Source organism: Xyrauchen texanus, chromosome 40 (assembly GCF_025860055.1).
Source record: "Xyrauchen texanus isolate HMW12.3.18 chromosome 40, RBS_HiC_50CHRs, whole genome shotgun sequence".
Classification (NCBI taxonomy): Eukaryota; Metazoa; Chordata; class Actinopteri; order Cypriniformes; family Catostomidae; genus Xyrauchen; species Xyrauchen texanus.
Window position 1 is genome coordinate 9,923,060 of NC_068315.1, and position 26,479 is coordinate 9,949,538.

At 42.8% G+C, this 26,479-nt stretch overlaps 1 protein-coding gene across 7 annotated transcripts in view; it reads right to left on the reverse strand.

The window, feature by feature from the left end:
• The window catches only part of LOC127633263 (RNA binding protein fox-1 homolog 3-like), a 569,814-nt gene that overhangs the window by 60,090 nt on the left and 483,245 nt on the right, over nt 1-26,479 (reverse strand). For all 7 annotated transcript variants that reach the window (XM_052112226.1, XM_052112224.1, XM_052112220.1 and 4 more), the window contains one exon: nt 14,966-15,214. In XM_052112226.1, coding sequence (XP_051968186.1) covers nt 14,966-15,181 — 216 coding nt within the window. In that variant the 5' untranslated portion in view covers nt 15,182-15,214. The remainder of the gene's footprint in view (nt 1-14,965; nt 15,215-26,479) is intronic.

The window sequence follows — 26,479 nt, forward strand, 5'->3', positions numbered from 1 at the left end:
TCTGGTGACGGTTCTCAAGGTATTCTGAGTCGTTTTTGGTATGTTGCTGTGTGGTTGCTTGGGTGTTCTGGGTGGTTACTTGGTGGTCACTTCCTGGCCCATGTCAAACTAGCATACCCAAAAATCGTTATAATATTTGTAAAATTACATTTGGCATGCGTTCCTCCTTCAGTGTAAGTCTATGATGTTTTTTGTTGCCTTTTTATCATCTGCAAATCTCCAAACGAAATCATATGTTACTTAGATAAGTAATTACTTAAGTACATAAGTAAGCACACCTCTCATCAACATGTTGCACAATTTGAGGTATCATTAATGTTCAGAGCACAAAGTGTGAAACGCGTAAAGCACATATGTTTAATAATAAGTATGAGCAATAATATTACTGAAGCAAGCACTATAATAAGACTAAATAGACTTTAAAACTTAGAAACTGTGAGTCTTTGAAAAGCTTTTATACTTGACATGTTTTACTTTTTGGAATTTGTTAAGCCAGCTTTCAAAAGCCAGAAAGACCCAAAACAAGCATCAGTCACATAAGATGTAGTGTGATGCCAGTCAAAACAGGGGACCAAGTGAGAGGGCCCAGACTTTTCACACATTGATTTTGCCACACATAAAACAAGCACTCTATTGCAGCCAGAATTCTGATGCATTCAATTTTATTCATTTTGCAATATATTTATCAAACTATTTGTAAAAATGTTCCTTACATTGTCTTGTATTTGGTGTAAATATGTAACTACACTAAGTGGGCTGGGCAAATTCCCCCTCATTAGGCACCAAAAACACAAGCCACATGAATCACACAAGACAGCAATATATCATGTGATGGGTAATGAAGATATAATGAGATATCTATCACTCCATCCCCTTACTCTCTCACTCTGACAGAGAGAAAATAGCGGGAAAAAGGGAAGTAAATGCAATTATGTAGACACAGCTAAGAACATAATACCAACTAAAATGCAAAAGATTTGGACCTGCAAAGCGTTCATTTTTCCACTCGTTACAGAGAGAAGGTGAAAAATGGCATGATAAAATATTAGCTGAAATGAGATTTTAAAGTTTAACTTGCAGAACAAAATCATTATTGCAGAGGACATATGTCTTTACAGGGGAAATTGCACCAGTAACATGACATAAATGACTTTACCCATTTCTATGGATTTGCCAAATTGATCTTTGTTCTTTTTATTTATTTATTATTAATTTTTTTAATTAACAGACAGATATAATAAAGCAATTTATTGTGGAAGCCAAGTAGACAAGCATCTTTATGTCAAGCAACCTTGTTACCTGTGTTTTGATGTTGATCTTTGAATTTTATAATGCCAAAAAAATATTAGTTTAATTTAACATTAACTCCAACATGACAGGCTCTATCATTATCCTTTGTTATTAATAGGCAATAAAAGGGGGACAAAGAACTAACCCGTGTCAAAATCAGTACTGCCTTTCCCTAAACGCATATTACGCAGTCTGTGTAGGGCACCAATTCCAGAGGGGGGTGCCATCTTACCAGGGGGCACCATTAACTCCACCGGCTGCCCTTACTCACACGTTATACATTATTCAAGAACCCGGTAGGAGTCGTGGAACACAGACGATTGCCTCACGCTCACACTTTCACATCATGCTCGCACCACGTGCTAACCCCTCATTTTGAGCTACATTTGTACTTGTACACTATATTTTTTCTCTCTCTATCTCTTTTTCCTGGGCCACACTCCAGCTACAAGAGTCCTGTGTGGCTGATTGGGGATCTGCAGGTTAAATACATCAGACAGATCCAGCAGAGAATTTCAATGCACCAACTTACACCTCATCACAGAGCCAGACAGCAGCTTTTGTTTTCACCAACCTCTGAAAGTTGTCCTCATGATTACTAAAGGGTTAGTCCTACTCCAGGGCTTTGGCCAATGATAATCCAAGACTTATCCATAACATTTCCAGTCTACAATGGTTTTTGAAAATCATTTTGTTTCAGATTCGCTAATGATTCATTCGGACCTATTTTTCAAACATTTTAACCAATTAAATGAAAAGAACCTGCTCAAAAGAAGACATCACTATGGCTTGTAAGCCAGTTTTACTCTACCTGATCTCTAGTCAAGATAAATATTTAGGTAATGAAACATTTTAGAGCAGAGTGTAACTAGAAAAATGTATATCACTATAGAAATTTGCATGTCTTTACAAATAAAAAATGTCCCTCATATTTCCAGGTTTTCATAACCGTGGGAACCCTGTTACAAAATATGCTGCATTTTTTTAGATGGCTAAACATACTCATAACCCAGTACTCATTAATTACAGTCTTATTTAGGGAATTGCAGAGGATAGTTTGCTCTTTGAACTCTTGCTACAGGTTATAGGGTATAACAATAGTGAATGCTCTTATCCATTAAATTTAGAGGGTCAACAACTTCTGCTTTTCTGACAACTTCCTCATCTTTCCTAATGCACTGACTCTTCCAATGGGCTCTCCATGCAGGTCTCTGTGAGAGGACCCTGTGTTTACCAGCACATTGGCACTATCAATCATTAGAGCCATGTAGACAGTTAAGCCCTGTAAAGATAAAGCACATGGGTCGGCTCTGGATCCACACAGCCTGTCGTCCTGCCCCTTGTGTATGCTGCCTGAGGTCGGCGAGCAACGGAGGCCCATAGCCCCTGCCTGATGGTGGTAGATGGAAAGCTGAGCAGATGGATGGCCAAGCGGAGGTGCAATTACCCCCTGGTGCCCCCACTACCTGGGCTGCACCTCTCCTCGCTCTCCCATCCTCATCCATCATAGCAGTGCCATCGGTCATTCACATGCTCTGTCTGCAGTCGCTCTGGAGAGAGCCGCACTATCTATCATGTCTAACAGGTGAGCGGTGCAACAGTCCAGGCTCGCCCATTACTGAGCTGCAGAGCGTGGACTGTGAGAGCCTCGGCTTCCTGCTTCTGCCCAAACAAGTGCTTGAAGGCTGAGGAGAAGGATGAGGGCTTTGATTTGCTTACTTTGTGGGAACATTTATTGACTTGGCCCACTCTGATGTAAGCCATCATGTAGTGACAACAAGAAACCGAGAAACGGACAGAGGTAAAAATGAAGAGAAATTGTAGGGCTACTGTACATTCGTCTTGCAATTTATGCTTTGCTTACACTGTAAAAATGTCTCTTAATCAGTATTTTGCTCTTGCTTTCCACTAGAAATATCTAAACATCTTCAAAACAAGATACACTTACTTGAGAAGCAAAATGAGATAAGATATTAAATAAGAAAAATAAGAAAATTTGTCAATGGTGTAAAAAAATTAACTTGTTGCAAAAGGAAAGGTTTTCATTTTTCATTCTTCTTTCTAATTCATTGTATAAAGATGCAATAAAAATGAATGGTGACTGAGGCTGTACTCCTGCCTAACCATTCCTTTTGTGTTCCATGAAAGAAAGAAAGTCATAAAGGATTGAAATGACATGAGGGTGAGTAAACGATGAGAGAATTCTCATTTTTGAATGAACTATCCCTTTAATATTTTGTCATTTTGCTTCTCAAGTAAATGTACCTCATTTTAAGAATGTTAAGACATTTCTACTGGAAAATAAGACAAATATACTGTGTAAGAAAATTATTATTTTTGCAGTGTAATAAGAGGACAATTCTCCTCTGATCACAAGTACTTTGCAAGATACACCAACCAGCAAACACCCTCATTCACTCTCTCAAGTGCAGTCTCGAAAGAACGATGTAATCTCTCTGGCTTTATTCAGGGAACTTCCCCTGCTCTTGAATGTGGCAGGCTGGAGAGCTCTTGAACTCTGGAGGAGTTGACACCAGGCCAGGAGAGGGGGAGAAGAGGTAAGAGCTCAAGAATCTGTACACCAGGTTTGGATCTAATTATCTCATCGCCACCGCTAAGCAGCCATCTACAGGGGGTTCGTTTGTGCAATTTGCCTTTTAATTTGTGTTAATTGCATGCTAATTATGTTGCAGCTAGCATGGGCTGCATCTGTCTCTTTCAGAGACAAGGTTTCAAAGGGCTTTGCTCTCCCAAGTTCCGAAGATGAGGTGAAAAGTAATTGAAAGTGTTCGGCTTTCAAGACAGAGGAAAAGTCCCTGCTCACTTGGGTTGCTAGGTCTTCCTCCTAAGGACATTGCAAGATGTTTAAATTCAGGATTTGATGTCTTTTTTGACCACTTTGTGTTTTGACTTGCAGTTTGACTGTGGGATTATCAAGAAACCTGTCAAGAAAATGTTCTGGTCATTTTTAACCCTAAATCAATGAAAATAAATAAATAAAATAAATGTCAACATTCAGGACCATTAGGATTTTTCACATTGTGACACTATTTTCAGGACACTTTATCATATTTTACCCCCCACCCCCAAATTCTCATTACCTTCATAACACGTCTGGACATTTTACTTTGATTATTTGCATTGTTTGAATGATGATTCAGGACACTAAAGTCAGCTAAATTGAAAGGCAGGTAGTACAATAATGCGAAAACACTTCACAATTTAAATAATATATATGTATTTTTTTACGTTATGTATTGAAAATCACTTTTTATTTGCAATGTGGTAATGTGAATTGCAGGGTAATATGTGTCTGAAAAGCTGTCATGAAAATAACAATGTAATGTAATGTAACAACAATGTAATAAATCTTAATGGCCTCTTAATAAATAAATAAATAAATATACTGCACACATATACATGCACACACACACATATATATACATATATATATATATATATATATATATATATATATATATATATGCTAGAATGTCTTGTTAATCAAAAGTAACAGTCAGTATCTGGTGTGGCCACCAGCTGCATTAAGTACTACAGTGCATCTCCTCCTCATGGACTGCACCAGATTTGCCAGTTCTTCTGTGAGATGTTACCCCACTTTTACAGACATTTCTGGGAGCCCTAGCCCTCACCCTCCGATCCAACAGGTCCCAGACATGCTCAATGGGATTGAAATCCAGGCTCTTCGCAGGCCATGGCAGAACACGGACATTCCTGTCTTCACGCAGGAATTCACGCACAGAACGAGCAGTATGGCTGGTGGCCTTGTCATGCTGGAGGGTCATGTCAGGATGAGCCTGCAGGAAGGGTACCACATGAGGGAGGAGGATGTCTTCCCTGTAACGCACAGTGTTGAGATTGCCTGCAATGACAACAACCTCAGTCCGATGATGCTGTGACACACCACCCCAGACCATGATGGACCCTCCACCTCCAAATCGATCCAACTCCAGAGTACAGGCCTCGGTGTAAATGTTCTGTAAATGCTGATCTCCTATAATGTTTTTTTTTGACTGGTTTCGTGAGAATCACTCGAATATAAGCCTTTTTCCAGCACTCCAATGCTGGGGAGGGGGACGTGGAGAGGGATAAAAAGAGGAGAGGGAAAGGGCAAGGTGGTGTGATTGCTCGCCGGTTCCCAGACACGCCATCACCTGGTCCTCGACCACTCATTCACCCTCTGGCGGACAACAGCCACTCCTCCAAGGGCGGACAGCAGTGAGTCCTCCGACCCCTGGCGGATGGAATGCCCCTCTGCGTTCTGGCGGCCGGTAGCGAGCCCCTCACCCCTGGCAGTGGCTCCACCTCTCCAGGCGGCCAGCAGCGACTCCTCCATCCCCTGACGGACGGCCGCGGCTGCTCTTTTGGGTGGACGGCAGTGGCGAGGACTCCACGACAGTGCATCTCTCCTCCTTCCCGGATTTCGGAACCAATGTAACAGTATAGAGGCAAGAGGAGGCGGGAACCGGACGAAGCATCAAAATAACATTTTAATGAAAACGTCTCGGTTACCTACGTAACCTCGGTTCTCTCTAGATGAGGGAACGAGTATTGCGTAAGCTAGCTTATGCTACGGGAAAGATTCATCTTTTCTGAGATATTGAAGCCAAAAAATTATCCTTAATTTTGTATCATTTGTCAACGTAGTGCAGCAACTGCAGACCTTGAACGGGCTAGCTAGCGAGCTCATTGGTTGCTCTGCGGCAACTGCTGCAGCCTATAGACAAACTTGCGTGAACTCGCTCCAATGAGAGCGCCAGCGCTCACTGTCCCAAAGCCCGCCAGAATGGCCGTGGCTAGGGTGCATATAAGCGCAGTTCGTAGGCTGGAACCCTGGTTTTCATTGAATGAAGCGAAAATCGCTCGTGGCGCGAGCACGGCCAGCTACGCAATACTCGTTCCCTCATCTAGAGAGAACCGAGGTTACGTAGGTAACCGAGACGTTCTCTTACGAGAGGTTCTCTCGTATTGCATAAGCGGTGCCGGTCTGTGTGGAATGTGTCCCATTAGTGCAGCTCACCAGGGGAGCTGTAGCGTATTAAACCGCTAGTAGTTTTGCCTGCAGAGTGGGTACTTCCAGATTGTAAAATCTGACAAAGGTGGAGGGGGAAGCCCAGCCCGCTGCCACACATATGTCCTGAATGGAAATCCCGCTGGACCATGCCCACGAGGAGGCCATGCCTCAGGTGGAGTGAGCCCGGGCATGGCAGGTCTTTCGACGCGTACGCGGCAGCAATAGCATCCACTATCCATCTAGACAGTGTCTGTTTCGAGGTGGCGAGACCCTTGGTGCGCCCTCCGAACGAAACGAAAAGCTGCTCAGCGTGTCTGAAAGAGGCGGAGCGCGCAGTATACAATCTCAGTGCTCTGACTGGGCAAAGGAGATTTGTGTCGCGTTCGCTATCGGATGCTGGCAGAGCCGATAGGGAAATAATCTGTGCTCTGAAAGGAGTACCGATCACCTTGGGGACATAGCCGTGTCTAGGCTTTAAAATGACCTTGGAGTCACTTGGTCCAAACTCCATACACGCAGCGCTGACAGACAGCGCGTGAAGGTCTCCCACACGTTTAACTGATGACAGGGCAGTCAGAAAAACGGTTTTGAGTGAAAGGTATTTCAAATCCACAGATTCAAGCGGTTCGAAAGGGGGCTTTCATAGCTTCGAGAACTACAGAAAGATCCCAGATAGGAACCGATGGGGCGTGGGGGTTCATCCTTCTAGCTCCCCTGAGGAAGCGGATGACCAGCTTGTTTTTCCCGTGACTGGCCGTGCAGGGGTTCGGCGAACGCCGCGACGGCCGCCACGTACACTTTGAGCGTGGATGGGGATCTGCCCTTATCCAACAGCTCTTGTAAAAACACGAGCAGTGACGACACCCCACATGTCCGTGGGTCCAGGTCTCTGTCGGTGCACCATTTTGAAAACACCGACCATTTGGATGCATAGAGTCTTCTCGTGGAAGGGGCTCTAGCGTGTATGATAGTGTTCATTACTCCTTCTGGCAAAGCGACGGGTAGTCGTTGATCACCCACGCGTGCAGCGCCCAGCGCTCTGGGTGGGGATGCCAGATCGTGCCGCGAGCTTGAGAGAGGAGATCTGCTCTCACTGGGATGGGCCACGGGGCTGTCAGTGACAGCTGCGTAAGCTCCGGGAACCATGTCTGATTCTCCCAGCGCGGGGCTATGAGGAGCACCGAGTGACGCGTTTCCCTGATCCTCTGCATTACCTGTGGCAATAGCGAGATGGGAGGGAAGGCGTAAAGCGGGCGGTTGGGCCAGTCCTGGGCCAGCGCGTCCTCGCTTTTCGAGAAAAATACTGGGCAGTGAGAGTTCTCTTCTGACGCGAAGAGCTCTATCTCTGCTCTGCCGAATATTTGCCATAATTTCTGGACTGTTTGAGCATGCAGGGACCATTCCCCTGGGGGAACATTGTCTCTGGACAGTCTGTCTGGGCCGTCGTTCATGTGGCCTGGCACGTGTGTTGCCCTCAGCGAGCGCAGGTGGCCCTGGGACCAACTTAGTATGCGTTTTGTCAGATGGAAGAGGTTCCTGGATCTGACACCGCCCTGACGGTTTAGATAGGATACCACAGATCTGTTGTCCGAACAGACCAGGACGTGGTGACCCTGAATGACCAGGAGGAAGCGCACGAGCGTGTACTCGACCACTATCATTTCCAGACAATTTATGTGAAGGAGCTTTTCCTGAACTGACCATAGACAGCGCCCCAACCCGTGTTGGACGCGTCTGTCGAGATGACTTTTCGGCGAGATACAGCTCCCATCGTCACTCCCCGCTGATACCATTCGGCCACCGTCCAAGGCTGCAGAGCTGATATACAGGTCTGAGTCACTCTGATTGGCTGGCGGCCTGTGGCCCACGCCCGGCGAGACGCGGGGGTGTTTAGCCAATGCTGAAGCGGGCGCATGCACAGTAAACCCAGCTGAAGTACTGCTGCGGCTGAGGCCATGTAACCTAACACTCTCTGAAATTTTTTCAGAGGCGTGAGGCTGTTCATCGCACGCGCCGTGTAGATAAGCGAGCCATCATTGCCACAGAGTCTAGTTCTATTCCAAGGAAGGAAATTGCCTGACTGGGCTGTAGTGAGCTCTTGGTCCAATTGACTGCAAGACCCAGACTGTTCAGATGACTGAGGAGAACTGTCCTGTGAGACAGAAGCTCCGTATGTGACTGTGCCAAAATCAGCCAATCGTCCAAATAGTTCAGAATTCGCAAGCCCTGACTCCGCAGGGGTGCGAGCGCCGCATCCATGCACTTCGTGAAAGTACGGGGTGCTAAGGACAGGCCGAACGGAAGGACGGTGTATTGATAAACCTGACCGTCGAGGCGAATCTCAAGAATGGCCTGTGACGGGGATTTATCTGAATCTGAAAATAGGCATCTTTCAGATCGAGAGAAATAAACCAGTCCCCCTGGCGCACATGCGCGAGGAGTTTCCTGATTGTAAGCATTTTGAACGGTCTTTTTGCAAGCACGTTGTTCAAAACCCTGAGATCTAATATTGGTCTGAGGCCGCCGTCTATCTTGGGGACAAGAAAATAACGGCTGTAAAACCCCGACTCGCTCAGTGAAGGCGGCACTCTCTCTATGGCCCTTTTGCACAGAAGGTTTGCTATTTCTGAACGAAGCATGCAGGCTGCTTCTTCTGTGTTCACAGTAGTTTCGAGCCGCGCCCTGAAGCGGGGAGGGCGGCGATCGAACTGTAGCAAATAGCCCTGTTTTACTGTGCTTAACACCCATTTGCATATCCCTGGGATAGCTTCCCACGCTTTGAAGCGTAACGCTAGAGGGTGAATGGCCGAGTCGCCCTGATTGCCGTACACAGCGGGCTGAACAGAATGTGTGAGCGCGCTTATTGTGCTTATGCATGACTGCTCGCAGACAGCAGGGACATGCTGTTCTGTGAGTGACTTCCCGATTGAGATGAATGGGGAAAGAGTCACATCTGTTAAGTGATGCGCGAGCATAGTCACGGGCACGGGACTTACACATAGAGAGGTGTTTGCTGGCCGTGAGACAGAGCGGGCAGAGAGGGGACGCGCGCACGGGCTCGTGGGCGCGTTTATTGACTCTAACACTTGAGCGGGCTGTGCCCGCTTTATGTGAGTGTGCTCTGATAGGGACACGGGAAGTGTAATGCTTGTGTGTAGGGGTGAACACTGGATTGTGGGCACATTTTCTACACATAAGACATGTTTGCTCTTTACAAGATCTTTTTGTGTCACCGTGAAAACGGTGTTTGAGTGCAGGCAAGCGGGTAGTAACACCGGCTTGTTGGCTGCTGAATTCACCACTGTAGTAGCCTGAGAGAAGGGGACTGACAGGGGGCGAAGCTTTGACGGTGGTCCGGCCGCGGCGGGACTGAGCCGTCGTTTTTTCAACAAAGCTAGGAGGACTTCGGTTGTTCAGGTTTCAGCGCAATCTTAGGCCGAGGCCCGCGGGGGGGCGGCGGTCTGCGGCGGCTGTCTGAGCACGATCTGGGGCGGCCGCCCTGTCGACGCTGGGAAGTCTGGCTTTGTTGAGCTGGGCGCTGTGAAGATGCTGGTGCAGGAGGCTGGTTACGTGGGCGGCCTGCAGAGGAGCTAGCACGGCGAGGCAGGAAGAGATTCATGGCTTGGGTGGCTTTCTGGACTTCCGAAAAACGGTCAACAATGCCACTTACTGCGGAACCGAAGAGACCGGACGGAGAGAGCGGCGCGTTGAGGAACGTGGAGCGCTCAGCTTCTCCCATGTCGGCTAGCGTTAGCCACAGGTGTCTCTCGGTAACAGTCAGCGAGGCCATGCACTTCCCTAGGGCTTGAGCTGCAGCTTTGGTGGCGCGAAGTGCGAGGTCCGTCGCGCTCCTTAGATCTGTAACAGCCTCTGGGTGCCTGCCTTTCTCATCCCATTCCTGAAGAAGGTCCACTTGGAGGATCTGCAAGACGGCCATGGAATGCAGAGCAGATGCGGCTTGGCCGCTCGGCGGCAACTGCGCGTCCCGGGGGGGGCGGAGAGGGTGAACGCGATGCTCGAGGGAGAGGCTCCGGCGAGACAGTCGCTTCTAAACCCGGTTCCGGCAGCCTTTGGGAGCGGCGCTTCTTCCGGCGCGGCGAAACAGAAGGCGGCGCGGTGGCTTCGGTCCTGAGCGCTTCGAGTCGAGCCCGCAGGGTCGACATCGGAAGCTCCTAGCAGAGGTTGCATCCGCCATCAGCGAAGGCGAGCTCTGCATGCCCCAGTCCCAGGCAGAGAGCGCAGATGATGTGGCGGTCTCCGGCGCTGAGAGGGGTGCGGCATGAACCGCAGGTGCGAGGCATCTTTAAAAAGACGCTCGTGCTCTTTTGTGAAGTTCACTGAGGAACTAGTTTGCTTTAAAAGGATACGTCGCCGGATGGCGTAGCTCGCAGGATGGCTGAAGGTGGCGGCGGCCGGCTTCTTCGAGCGCTGTCCAAGCTTGCTTGATGCCCCTCGAACGGCGACGCGGCTTCTTGCAGTTTCAGAGATGCGAAGAGCTTCGCTGAAGAGATGAAAATCAGGGTTCCAGCCTACGAACTGCGCTTATATGCACCCTAGCCACGCCCATTCTGGCGGGCTTTGGGACAGTGAGCGCTGGCGCCTCTCATTGGGCGCGAGTTCACGCAAGTTCGTCTATAGGCTGCAGCAGTTGCCGCAGAGCAACCAATGAGCTCGCTAGCTAGCCCGCTCAAGGTCTGCAGTTGCTGCACTGCGTTGACAAATGATACAAAATTAAGGATAATTTTTTGGCTTCAATATCTCAGAAAAGATGAATCTTTCCCGTAGCGTAAGCTAGCTTACGCAATACGAGAGAACCTCTCGTAAGAGAACTTCAGAAGACACAAACATAAACACAAACACATTGTCTGCTTGTGTCTCTTTCTCTCCCAAACTGCTGCATCCGGCTGCATTAATGAAAAAATTTACATCACAAAAAATCTAAAGTTTGATAGATTTACACTGCTAAATTAAGGCGGAAATGCCTCATCACTGTCTGTGAAAAGCATCCGTTATACAGTACCCATTCCATGGAGCTGAGCTTTCCTGTAATACACAGAGCAGCGATTCATTGCGGGACCACTTCTTTGCTCATCACGTTCCTCTAGGAATGGAGCAGCCAAGCAGCACAAAGATATAATTGCCAGAACATTATCATACAAGACCACCTTGGGCCACACATCGAAGCCCTCTCTCCCCTTTTAACATCATAAAAGCTGTGTGTTTGAATGCATTAAGTGTGCTTCTATTTGTGTGTGTGGCTGGGTGGGGAATGACTCCTGTTAAGTCATTCTTCTAGCCCCACTCATTCAGTCATATCTGCAAATCACTTTCAAAGTGCTCGGCTCAGCACTTCCCCCTTCAGAATGCCCCTACAACCGCATAATTGAAACTATCTGATTGGAAAGCTGCCAAGCAGGTAGATTACATCCGATTAGGGCCAAACCAGCGCTTCACTTAAAGGGATTAGCCTGAGCTGCTTTATACTTTTTTTGTTCTTCTACACCTCTGCTATCCTCCCCTCTGATTCTATGATCTCTCATTCCACTGAAAGAGGAATACAAATGGTGTTTGTCACCTGTCATTTAGAAAGAAGACACTGGCCTTTCAGTCTAGGGTAAAGCTACAATTAATTAGACAGTGATGGTAATTTTACCTTTGATACCAGTTTAGCTGGTATCAAAGACCAAGTCTTACTGAGTGGCTATGCCTGTAGCACTATTTTGAAAGGCAGTGCTTCCTACAGGACTTGGGCCTAATCAACAGCAAAACATTTTTTCGTTACATATTAATATGATCGTTTAATTAATTATTCATTAAAATACCATGATTTATATAAAAAAAATTCTGAAACTTTACTGCAGACATGCATGTGTAACGAGAGCCAGCTGGTACATGATAGCTGTGCGGTATGAGTAAACCAAACTCTCCTGGTCTCAAGAGGTGCACTAGCGACTGATGCTGACTGGAGCTGTCGCCTTTAGCCTCCTCGTTAGCTCGCCTGCCTCCCATGCTGGAGACGCCAGTTCGAGTCCTGTTCGGAGTGGGTTAAGCAAAACCGGTTACATGTGTATTTAATTATATGTTGCCGCCATTTGAACAACTAATTAATAATTACAGTTACATTACACAGTAACAATTCTCGGCTCATTTTTAGTCAAACATAATATTCCACACTTCACTTAGAAAGTGAGAAAGTGAGTCTGACTGAGTCTGAATCTGACTGATTCAGCCAATGATTGACCTCTGTGATCGATTCATTCTGATTCGCCAATCGGTCTGACTGATTCATTAAAAAGAACCACACCAATCGAGCGATTTGTTTGCGATTTGGACATCAAGTTGCGCTGTATGTTCGTGTTTGGGTGCAGCAAACGTGGGTGTCAATAAGGACAATAATTATTCAAAATATATATATATACCATCATTCAGTCTTTCACTCTTATCACATTCAATTTAAGCTCACAACTCAACTAAAATATATTACCTGCCGTGGCGGGGCTTCTAAATAGTACTGTAAAAAACCCTGGTGAATAGCGTTGTAAAACTACTCAGGTAAGCAGGCCAAGAATAAATTATGGTGTTCCCTTAATAACATAACATCACGCTCCTTTGAGCAGTGCGGATGTGCTTGAGCAAGTTGCAAATCACTAGTCAATTCTACACAAGGTATTTAATATGACACTCCATTTTAGTAATAGTTCACGCCAAAACAACAATTCTGTCATCATTTATTCACTTTCGTGTTGTTCCAAGCTCAAATGCATTTATTTCTCTCAAGGAAAATGGAGATGTTAGGCAGAATGTTAGGGACTGACAGCCTCAGACATCCTTCACTTTCACTGTATGGAAAAATATGCAATGAAAATGAATGGCGACTGAAATCTTTAAATTCCATCTTTAAATTCTAAGTTCCATGGCAAAAAAGAAAAGAAAAAAGAAAGTCATTTGGGTTTGGAACTACATAGGGTAAGTAAATGATAACAGAATTTTCATTTTTGTTGAACTATTTCTTTAACAGTTGTAGAGAAAAACAGTTAAAGCACATACTCTAAAGTGAGGTAAGTAGTCTTTTATCGTCAACTTACAAAGCATCTACAGTTTGTGCTGTTGTGATGTGAAATGTGATCTGATGTAATTACCATCCACTCTCTGAGGTATACTGTTCCTCCTTTGCTAATGATCCTCCACGGGCAAAAAGAAAAGAGGGAGAAAGAGAGAATTTCCCCTGTGGTTTAGGCAAGTGACAGTTTAAGTACATCCTCCAATCGAGCCATAGATTACCCCCGCCAGAACTGAGGTGGCTGTACAAGGCCTGTCAACCTCGCTACTCTGTGATCTGCTGAGCTTGGGATTATTTCTACTTCCTTTAAACCACACCACCTCAGAGCTTTTCACATATCCTAATCAGAAAAATAAGAAGATTTTTTTTAACCGTGCATTTCTTTTTCCTTTTTGCGTTCTCTCTGGTTTTCCAAAGGCCAGGAAGACTGCGTGGTTCTTTTTGGTTTAAAGAAAAGTTTTATGCTCTTTAATTAATATATCTCACTTGTTCTTTCCATTATTCCATCTTATTCTGTCTCACTTCCATAAGTGTTTGGGGCCAGGGGTATCATAATTTTTTTAAAAGGGTATCAGTTGCAGAGGTTGTAAAGTAGGATTGTCTAATGTTATAGTTTTTTGTTTAGCGTGAAATGGGTTCCTGGTTCAAATCCCGACTTAATACAGGTAGATGAAGGTGCCTTAAAATGCTTAGGCTATATACATATAGCCTAAACATACAGTACATAAATATATATATATATACTGTATATACTTACAGTCTGAACTTGGCAGTTAGTGGTCGCTATGTATTTTAATTCTTTAATTGCAGCTTGATTTTGTTTCATGGGAAAAACATGCAACTTGAGTAGATAATGACTTTTCAGTTAAATCAAATTATCTGTGGAATGTGTGACTTGATTGGACTAACCAAATTTTTTAAAAATCCTAAAAAATCAGAGGGAACTTTGCTTCGGTTTGGGGCTTTCGAGTGAGGTTGTCTGAACTTTGGGTGTCAGGCCACAGTAAAGTCCTCAGAACAGCCCTTCTTATAAAATCAAATGACCCCCTGGGATTCAGCTCTGTTTCAGCTTAAAGTTTTTTCTTGGTTTCCTCTAAGTGTGTGAATGTGCTAATCAAAGTCCTAAAGGAATCAAGAAAGGGTAGATATAACAGATAGAACTTGCCCATGGGACTGGGTCTAAGAACATTGTACCCTCACATACACATTCTCAGAATATCTTTTATTTCATCATGGGCTTGTCACATGCTCAGATACAGCACTTGGGCAGCCCTCGTTAAGTGGTCCATTGAGACGTTTGTGATATTGTTAGCCATGCTAAATTGCTCTGTGGGGTTTAAGATACGGAGCCATGTGATAGCCATGGCTTAAAGCCGGATAAAATGGACAGACTGGCATGATGAGAGAGAAAGCAGAAGAACTCTTTAAATAGAGAATGAAAGTTTCTTCTCTCAATGTTTTATTTTGTCCTCTGTTTTTATCTTTGCTTGTGCTAGCTTTATAGTTCTTTTATTCTATTAATTCCTAACTGATCCATTTACTACCCATCCCCATTTTATGTGATGGTTTGTGGTACTCACTGGTATGCTGCTAGTTCCTGTTAGGGAAGGCGTGCTGCTGTTAGTGCCAGGTGGCTCGCTGTGTGTCTGTGTAGGTGTGTAGATAGTGAGGGCTGCGGCGTGCTCAGGGACCGGGCTGGGCCCTGTGTAGTCCTGCCCAGGGTGGGTGTACTCGCCAGGCAACCCGTTCTGAGGCGGAGGGGGAGGATACTGTGCTGGGGCGTATGGCTGAGCCATGGCTTCTGGGGGAGCTGGGGCCTCCTGGTTACCCTACAAACACAGAGAGATTGGATCAGTTTTACTCTTAAAGTCATAGTTCCAAGCAATGGAAGTGCTGAGGCTGTCATACGCTGCTGAACTTTTTCTTGTTATACAGAAGAATGAAAAGTCAGATTGTCAGGTTTGGAACAACATAAGGGTGAGTAAATGATGACAGAATTTGTAGTTTCCCTTTGAGCTTCTCATGCTAATCCAGCCTAGTTAGCTCTAAAAGCCCACAATAAGACGTGGCAACAGCAATCATAGCCTGTCTGTCTGTGTCATAATAACACATGATAGGAGAAAAAATGGGATCTAATTCCATGATAACAGCAGAGTGGTTTTCAGGATCTCTCCGATATGTACCTGACAATCTGAATCATACACATCCCCATGCAACATGATAAGCCTCAAACAACTGATTGTGATGAAACCCAAGAGCTGACACAGATCTCGGTTTACACACTGCTGACAACTTGTAGAGTTAAATCTGCCCCCTACATTGCTGCCCTTATTAGAAGCACATTATTGCCCAATTATTCACTTAACAACAGCCTATAATTAATCTAGTACAATTCTATGGCTGAATCACAGCCATGCTAATATTTGAATGTGATATTGCTTTCATATTACTCGTTCACAGTGACATGTATTCATCTGAGAAGTTGAGTTATTAGCAAATCCTACTGTATGCCTAAAGAAGTGGAGTACGACGGAATACAGAATACAACGCAGGGGCCGCATTGAGATCTTTATGCTAGTTTGACATACTTTTTTACGCTTAAAGCAGGGACTAAAAACTAAATGTTCATTTTGGGTCATTCTGAGCAAAAACTGTATTTTTTCATTTCGGTTCAGAAGTTCGGCAGCCTTCTTTCCTAAAGGTTACCAGTTACAACAAAATAAAAGAACGGTTAATAATGTTCTTTTTAAAATGACAGTGCTCTGCGCTAAGGGGTGGGTGAAATGCCAATTGTAGTGTAGCCTGATCTTGCAAGAGAAACAAGCAACCTTGTCTGGAAAAACAAGCCTAAAATAAGCCATATAAGTGAAAAAAAAAAGCTATAATTTTTTCCCTGTGTGGTGGATTTATCAGCATAGAAATCATAACAAGCATACAGTTAATTAACAGTTAAGTATAATTTTAATTACAAATCTGAATCTCAGCCAAAACTCGACAGCATCAAATCTGTATTAATGCATCATATCTAACAATAATTCAGTGAAGAATTGGAAACAACTGAGAAATACTTTTTATCTCTAATAATGTTTACATTGTATCTGCATGTACAGTATATGTAGTAAAAAGGTCTTAATTCACAGAATGCAACATCCACAATTAGGCAAAGAAATGTGTGATGCTGCCGTTTCCTTCAGGATCGAAGCATATGTTTAATTTTTCGGGCAAGTAGTGTAGTTGAAGAAAAAGTTACTGTGATAAACCCTTTGGTCTTTGGTTTCATTAAAAAATTATTGGAACGAAATTAACCAGTTATATCTGGTTACCTGCATTCACTTTTTTCATTACTTTGTTCCCCATTGTTCCGTTTTCCCGTTACGTTCTACAAATTTGTTTGTTTGTTTGAATTTTTTTCCATGAACCGTTTTTAGTCCCTCCATACTAAACACAGTATGGCTAGTACATTTTAATAATTTCACTGCAGTTATACTAAATATCAGCACTCTTGTCCGATCAGATTAGAGGACCAGAAATAACTGTATTATAAGGGAAGCAAAAGAAGGAATTTTCCTTATCTTATTATAGCAAGGCAGTGGCAACGAGACAAGTGGGGTCCTGGCTGGTGAAAAGCTTCATGTGGGCCCTATCATATCAGCTCTCAGAGAGCATTAAAGGTCTGCTTGATCATTACAAGACAACAAACTTACTTTATAGAGCATTGCTCGATAGATTTGCAGCCCAGGTGACAGGATTCTAAATTGCACTCTTGGCAAGCAGCATGTGTGAGATCAATTAACTGATACATTTTTGATTATAACCTTTGATTTAAATTACAGGTTTCTAATACATGCCACTGTTTCCCATTTTCACTGGCCCTCTCGTCTTTTCCCTCATATCCACCTCCCTCTGTTTCACTCATTCTCTGTCATACTTATGCACTCTCTTTCTCTCTGTCTCTGTGCTGGAATTAAATGAGTATCTACCCCCTCATTTAACTCTCTGTGTGAAGGGGTGTCTTTTCTCTCTGCATCTTTCTTTCACTCTGTGTATCAGCATGTAAATGAATGTGCTTTTTCTTTCTTCTCATCCATTTCTCTCCATTGAAGAGGATGCAAATGAGATTCTTTTCTCTGTTGTTTTCCCATTCGTTTTGAGTCACAGAAGAACACGATGTTTTCTAATCTTATCAGCGAACATAACGATGTGGTGCAGCATCATTTCTTTCTCTTTCCCTGACAGGTGTCATAATTTGTGCTGGTGGAGATTGTCTTAGCGAGTGTTCTTGGCATGCAGCTAAAAAAATCATTTTATGCCATTTTGGACAGTGACACCTAGTGATGTGGATGTAGCATCATCAAAAATCAGTACTTTTCAGTTACAGATGCCATTATAGAAATTCACTATACACAATCAGCCACATGTGATTAATTTAATCCAAGAGTGAAAGTGTCCAATAACAAGGAGGTTACTGAGATTAAGCCAGCAGTATTCAGCTGGTCATGTGATTCTAACATGGCTGCCCACATGAGGGTACTAGAGTTCTCATCTCATGAGAGTGGTCTACTTTATAAACATGTTTGAAAATTACTATTCATTTCTTTAGGTATAAAACTTTTTTAATGAGGAAAAACTTACTGAGTGCAAAATTAATGAGCACAGTTTTCTTTCCTTTAACTCTTATTGAAACAGGAAGTCTGGATGGGACATATCAAAGGGAACACTCCCTTTTTAAAATAGCGAGTAGGCTTTAGCTATGTTATGTTGGCTATACTCATTACGGAGAGATTAAAAGCTAATAAAAATGGACCGAAAGTAACAAAACACCAATTATGATTTCACGGGTTCTTTAAACTAGATTTTTGTGCACATTTGTGTTTCATTGGTACTGCAGATGCTCAGATGCCTTACTTTAGGGTGTGTGTGTGTGTGTGTAAGATGACAAGTTCTCACATGAGCAGAATGCAGGTGTGTATGTGTGTTGACTTACAAGGGATAATCTCTCAGGTAGTGTAATGTGTGTGCGTATATGTGATGACAGATGACCCAGCTAATCTCGATGGTAAAATGCTGATATGTAAGTGTGTGTGTATTCTAGTGTGTGTGTGTGTGTGTGTTTGTGTTATGACAGATGAGGGTTACTCTCTGGGGCAGAGTGCTGTTGTCAGCACAGGTGCAACTGGGTCATTAGTACAAACTCTATGCGTGTGTTTGTGTACTGTACATGTCTGGATCTCGCTATATAAAAGCCAGCTGCCCTCTGGGAAACATATCAACGTATTAATCTTACACAAATTTAAAACCTTGGAGTTTGACACCATCCAGAAAGCTCATGGCAAAGAGAAGCAATCTAACAGATCCTTTAGCCAAGCATTGGGTAATGGATCCCTCCTACACCCACTCGCTATACCTGCTCCTTAATTAATCAAAATCTGTTTAGCTAAAAGAAATACCAGACACCCCTAGTCACAAATGACTTAAGCCACATGTTTGGCACAATACTTAAGTATTGCATGCAGACGACAAGTGATCCTCTCCCATAATAACTGCAAACATAATTCATTACACCACTGGACCATCCATGGAGTTGAAATGCGACACACTCGCTGAGGGGAGCCTCGTTCTCATTAAGAGATAATGTGGAATAAAAAGTAAATAAATAAATAATTGTCCAGTGCAAAAAGATAATGTGCAGAATCAGAGCTGTTGTTTAGTGTTTGTGACATACTGTACAGTGGCCCCAAAATGTACTTAAAAATAAATGCCTTTGAATTATATACATAAAAAATGTGTACCAAGTGAAATTTATAGTACAAACATTTTCTTCAAGAAAAACGTAAAAAAAAAAAAAAAAAAAAGTTTGTTAAAATACGTCCTTCTATCACAGTTTAATTTGCAGAGACAACTACAAGAAAGTAATTCAGAGGTTAATTTTCTCGAAAAATATAAACGCTGTGTCTCTGTGGCACTATAAAATAGACTCGCCCCAACATTACTCAACCAATAATGTGAGTTGAGGGGTGGGACTATCTGCTGGTTCGAACATATGGGGCATATTCAGAAAGCTGTTTTGAAAACATAGTTTATTTTTGCAATTCCGTTTAGTGGCCAAATACTTACAAAACGTTGTGGAAAATGTTAATGTGATAAGCTAAACCTTTGATTTCTCTGCTAGGACACCTGTGTAACTGAAGGGGAAACTGACTCTGCAAATAGTGAAAATTGTAATAAAGTTAATTTTGAGGAAACGTCTAGCTTATTTCTTTGCAGATGCCACTTTGCAACAATATTCAGACATCTTTAAGTGTGGCATAAAGGGATAGTTCACCCAACAAATCATCTCCTGATGTGTTTTTGGTAACAAAGAAAGTCATATGTGTTTGGAACAACATAAGGGTGAGTAAATTATGACAGAATTTACATTTTTGGGTAAACTATACCTTGTAGTGTCCAAATACAGTACATCTTTTTGGGGCCACTATATCAGAGTTGTGGACTTATAGGGAACACCTGTTTGAGTCCGGCCTGTGGTCCTGTTTGTCAATTGTCCTAATAGAGGCTAAAACACCTATAAATACAATTAAAAAAGGAATCTCAGCAAAATTTTGTCTCCAGACCCCTCCGCCTTTTCATCCAGTGTCCATTACAAAAGGCCAATGAAAAGCCGTAGGAAATGCAGAGCCTTTCTTTCTCATTTCTGCTTGATTGTTATTAACATTGTTTCACTGACTAAGCAGCATTAGGCAGCTGCAGCCTTGGCCAGGGAGGGCCGTGGTTTTAATAGAAGTGGGGAGAAATGCATTAATGTAAATGTAGTGGAAACAATGAAAGGCCCGGCCATTGACATGTTGGCAAACAAATGAGGCTGTCCTCTCAATTAGAGTCAATGCTCCATTATCCAAATGAAAAACGCACTCGTCCGTGGCCGAACGTGCGACGGACAGACGTGGAGGGTGAGAAAGGTGGAAGCCAGGGAATTGTATTACATCCACAAGTTTTCTTTCTATCTGTTTGCACTTTTCTATAGGTCTCTTAAAGTTCTAGCACTCTGACACAATCCATGTTGTGCAGGAGCTCAAACCAAGATACTGATGCAAGAACACAATGTACAGTTTGGTTTTTGATGAAACGTGTTATATACACAAACACACATGCCTGCACATGCAATTCATTACGTGGGGTGTCGAACTCCAATTTTGACAAGTGTAGATGTTTTACTGATTTGATACTGAAGCGTGCCTTTCTGTCAGAGTATCCGTCCATCTACCCATCCATCTCCCCTTTTCATCCACCTCATTCCCTCTCTTTTCTTTGCTCATGTTGCACCACCAAAGCCATTTCTCACTCTCTCCGTGGCTTAGTCAGACATAGAAAAAGAGAGAGGCGGTCATAGCCTGAGGTGGATATTGTAATTCACTAAAACATTAAGCAGTATTGATGCAGCCCCCGCGTCTGAAAGCGCCAGTGGGGGTGAGGGCTGTCCAGCGGCTTGAAAAACAGTAAATAAGGCTGACAAGGAGTGGTGGTCTCCTCTTCATCTTGGACTCTGGGCAGAAAGTCAGGTGTGGGAATTAAGGTGAGCAACATGCACGCCTGTAAAGTCTTTCGGAAATGGTTGTCGCTTGAAATCAACTTATTATCGCAGTGTGTGTTGGCTCCATGCTATGAAATATTCAGCGAGGTAAATGGTCGAGTAAGCCACATTTTTTTAAGATAAGATGAACGATAGAAAGCAGCTTCCTGTGCATATGAAGGGTGATGAACCGGCTAAAACAGTCAGTAAACCAGCTCAACAACTTTTTCTTTTCCAGCTCATACACCTGCGAACCTCATAATCTAACACCTGTGCTGAAGGTATTCAGCTCTGTGTCTCTAAACCCGGCTGACCCGTGTTTTCCTATTTTCTCAGCGTGCATTAGTTTTTTCTTTTTTCAAAAGGTTAAGCGAAAAGAGAGCTGACGCCAGATTAGCTCCCATTAGAAATGGCTGCGGTCAAGTAGAACTTGAGTGATGGCCTGAGCTTGTACCGTACTCCACCACAGACGCCAAGTGGAAGTGCGGTAAGACTGAACCTTTGGGACTGTCCTTCACTGCAGTGGTCAGAGAGTTATCACTACATGAAGTGTGGTCGGTGAGAGATGACAGAGAGGGAGAGAGGGATGAGAGAGAGACAGATGAGAGAGAAAATTTGTAGTGAAATGTTTGAAGTCATCTTGCTTGGAGTGTTGAAAGTTTTCTTCAGAAACCTGGTTCTGTGTTCACTAGCACAGAACTGCGAGGACTTCAGCACCATGGACAGATCTAATGTTGCACTGAAGTCGAACACAAAAACCTTTGACTGATACATCTGTTTAAATTTGCACTTTTACAACTCAAATTTTAAGTGAAGTTGCGAAATAAAGGAACAGTTCATAAAACTAAAAAAATAAAACTTTTGTAATTTACTCACCCTTGTGTTGTTCCAAACCTGTGTGACTTTCTTTCATCTGTGCAGCCCAAAAGGAGATGCTGGGCAAAATGTTAGGGCCTGACAGCATCAATCATCTTTCACTTTTCATTGTATGGAAAGAAATATATATATATATATATATATCATTCTGAAAAGTTTATGCAAGTATAGATTTTAGATTTAGATTTTACAAAATTATTGCGGGATTGTGGATTTTTACTGGAATTACTGTTAATATTGCTATTGCATCAGTTTCTCTAGTTAACAAAAAAAATGTTTGCATGTATTTTATTATGTTTTCTCTCTTTTATAATAAAGTATTTTTTAGCTATATGTTTGTGTTTCTTTTTACATAAAAGAGTTATCCCAATTAGTTCTACACAATAAGGTATACTGTAAATACAAGGAAAACTGATGAAGGATAAAGCACACTGGTATTAGATCGAGATTGGTATTAGCAGATCCCTGGTATTGAAATCAGTCCTGGGAAAGAAAAAGTGAGATCGGCCAATAATGAGGTCAAAACTGAGATTGTGATAAGCAGAAAAGAGTATTATCTGTAACTATAACTTAAATATCTATATCTGTCTAAAACTATAACTTATGATTTGAAGATGCGCATCACTGTTAAGAAAAGCACACAAGAAATTAATTTAGGCTTCATAAGGGGACACAAAACAAACTGTCCCCTACAAACAAACACGCATAGACTGTGAGTCTATTGGTCTGAGCTAAGCAAAGTACAACTCGAGGCTGCGAAGCAAAGAAAAATCACTCGCTCTGCGGTTTTGTTTTTGATAAACTTCAATCAGAAATTGATATTTAATACAGCCCTCCACTGCGGCGGCATTTATTTAATCAGTGCCCTTTCCACATCGTTCTGTAGAATGAGACTCCGATAGCTTATAAATGTGGAAGACAGAAACGAGAAAGAGAGAGAGAGCGTGGGTGAAAAAAGGATTTCCATCAATATGACTGAAGCCTTGCCACACTAAAAACCCCTCCCTCGATCCTTGTCGTCAAATTGCACTGGTAAATGATTTCCTCAATGAGCTAAATGGTATTATCTACCCTCAACCTCGTTCCCCCACTGCCAGCCTCAGAGCCCCAGCCGATGCTCGCTAAATTAATTTATTTCCTTCCCAATGGGGAGAGCGAGTGGGGCATCCTAGTCATTCAAGCTGAGATTTAACTCTTACCTTTACTACTGGGGCCACAAACAGCTATTTCACAGGCTGCAAGATGGATGGAGACTAAGATTGCCAACAACTCAAGGCCTTTCATCAATTTCAAAATGAGGCCGTATGCAATTTTTGATTAATGCTCTTGGTAAAAGATTGAAAATTCTCGACACAAATATGGGAAGGTCTAGAATCCTCAGTGGGGTAGATCACAGATGCACCGAGATCTGGTTGAAGTTTGAGATGTTTCACGAGTGAGTTCGACAGGCGTGTAAGTGACTGTCACAAGACCAGCGGGGATGAAAGACCTGCTACATCAGGAACTACATTAACCTGACCACATGTTTTCATATTAATCTTTTCAAATGAATCTATACTCACACACACACACACACACACACACACACACACACACACACACACACACACACACACACACACACACACACACACACACACACACACAGAGAGAGAGTCTCTGGAGTTCATCCATCAATGTCATTGATATTTAATGTTATGGAAAATCCAAATAATTATTAGAAATGTATAATTTTTATATTTATATATAGTGATCTATATAGTGGTATGCTGATGAGGTTAATAAATGTGATAATGTTTCATTATGAGTTTACATATATGTCCTCATTTGTTATATCAGTATAATGTCTAAAACTACATGATTGTCTATCTATAACTGTATAAATTCAAAACATCTACGGTAGACAACTAAAGGGATAAATAAGAATTCTAATTCACTCAAACGCATGTTATTCCAAACACCTATGAATTTCCTTCTTATGTGGAATAAAAAATAAGATGTTACACAGAATGTTAGCCTCTGTCACCATTCCCTTTCATTGTAAAAAAAAATGCTATAGAAGTGAATGATGACAGAATTTTCTAAATGATTTTGTTTACATTTATAAATGGAACGGGATGTGCCATTTGTTTTCCGGTTAGCCAATTTAAACTTTCTTTTACCTCTGAATAGATTTTCAATGAAAAAAAGTGTTGCAAACTATCATTATTCGTTTTAATGAATTGATTTTGATCTTACACACCTAATTAATGTGGACTTTCAGTGTTAGCAGCGGACGTTTCTCAGGAAATTACTATATACATTGTATTTTACAACAGTGTAAAATGTACAGATCTGCGTGTACATGCACATTCGAGCATAATTATGTAAGAAGGGAAAAAAGAGAGAGAAATAGAGTTATTACTTTATTATTTTATTTTATGTTATTTGACTTCATTGTATTATGCATATTGATGTTAATATAACTACTACCATTAATGATATTTGTGTGTGTGTGTGTGTTACTGTCACTGTTTTCTGTGTGTATTGATGCTTTGGCAATATTGTATGTAAAACAATCATCCCAATGAAGTACTTTGAAATTGAAATTAAGTGAAGGGTGAATTTGGGCTGGTCGGGGCCAGCCGTTATCGATCAGCTGTCAGCAGAGCGCTTCCATAGCCGCAGGCCTCATGCCACGCCTCTAGTCTGATTACTGAGAAGCACTCTGCTGGTGCAAATTGGATTGAAAAGCCTGTCCCAAGCGTACTTAGGAAATCATTTCCAAGGCTGGGCAGCTTCTTCTCTCACACCGGCCAAGCGCAGGTCCTTTCCCGGTGCTGCCGGGCGCATTGGGCATGAACCTTGTGAGAGGTTGTGTTACTGTGTGTGGGTGTGTTTGGGTAAGGCAAGGAACTCCCTCTGAGAAAGAGACGTAATCTATTCCAATATGACTCATAGGGTCCATTTCTCCTTCCCAGCTATTAGGCCAATGCATTCATTCTGGTTTCTATTACACACTCTCCTCACTGGCACTCGTTGCTGTGTGTGTGTATGTGTGTGTGTGTGTGTGTGTGTGTGTGTGTGTGTGTTGAATTCAAGCGTATGAATGAGAGGTGCTGTGGTGTGTCTGTCTCACCTCATTGTAACACCGTGACAGAAAGCTGGTTTGAAGGGTGAAATTTTGCTGTGAGGAAGCCGCGGACTCAGTATGTGTGTGTGTTTGAAAATGGTGAGACCAGCAGCATAGGACTGCTATTGTTTTTCCAGATGATAAAATCCTTTCTGGTGACAGCAGTGCGAGATGTGTGTGAGAGATTTATCATGCAAACGGCCGACGGGACTAGGAACCAACAGAAGCCTAAAGGTCTGCTGTGTTCCAGAGAGTTAGAAGGAGAAGTGTGGCTGGAGAGTGAGAATTATTTCCTTACAATTACACAACATTTGTCTAAGTGTGAAGACTTCAGTATCTTGGGAAATCTGAGCACAGTTTGAGTCATAGTTGAGATCTGCAATGAAACTCTAGAGCAGACAAATGAAGTTTTACTGGGATTTAAGGAATAGTTTCCACTGTTATCTGAGTGATTCATATGATCGCTTAAATGATGAACAGACCCTAATTTAAGGACTTATTCCCTTTAAAATCATATCAAATCAAATCATTGATAAACTACGTAAACAGTGCCGAATCCAATGTGGCCGTGACGTCACAAACACAGCCATATGCACATAAATATACACACTCCCGTATATTTTTTTTCTCTCTACAGCCCTGTGGTGATGTGTATGCGAGAATATCTTAGATATGCAGACATTCAACATTAAAGACATCACTCCCTCTCTCTATCTCTCTATTCCTGTAGGTACACTGCAAGGATATATTATTGCCCCCACAGGACCCGAGCACATGACTCTATGGCCCCTACAGCTTCCAGTCAAAGACTAATACAGGGAAAAGACAGGCACTTCAAAAGCAGTAAACAACTATTTCTCATATATTCCTCCCTTGGAGCTAGTGTGCATCATAATATATAAATAAGCTGTTTTTTATATTCTTTGAACTCCGGTAAGAGCTAAAAAGTCTGTGATATTAAATCAAAAGAAGTACAGAAAGGTTTTCCTGCAGGTTTAAAAACCGAACCACCCAGTTTTGTCCTGATTCTAGGAGGTCTAACTCACAAGTTAGCACAAGTTTGCAGTTTTGCACACACTCACACACTGCGTTTACTGCAGATGGAGTAAACAGAAAGTGGATAGTCTTTTGCTGTGCTTAATATTGATGCTTATTTCCAGACTTCAGATGGAGGGAGACACTGAGGGACAATGTTCCCAAAACACAGCAGACATTTAGTCAGAAAACAAAAATATTGGCAGTCTAGTAGGATCCATTTTAATTAGACAAATCACACCATTTCCATTGCTAGCTGATTTCCCTCCTTTCGTGTTTTCCCTCGTTCAAACTCGCAAGCTTCCGCTAATCGCAGACTCGCAGGGTCGATTGCTCCCTGCACCCACTGCACAGGATGAAAACTCATTTGAGAGGCTTGAACATTGTTCTTCTCAACTCTAATAAAACGAAAAACACAAAAGATGTACTAGTGAAAGTCAATAACACACTTTCGGAAATCCCAAGAGGTCGAAAAATAGAAACAAGAGATAAAGAGTCTATAGT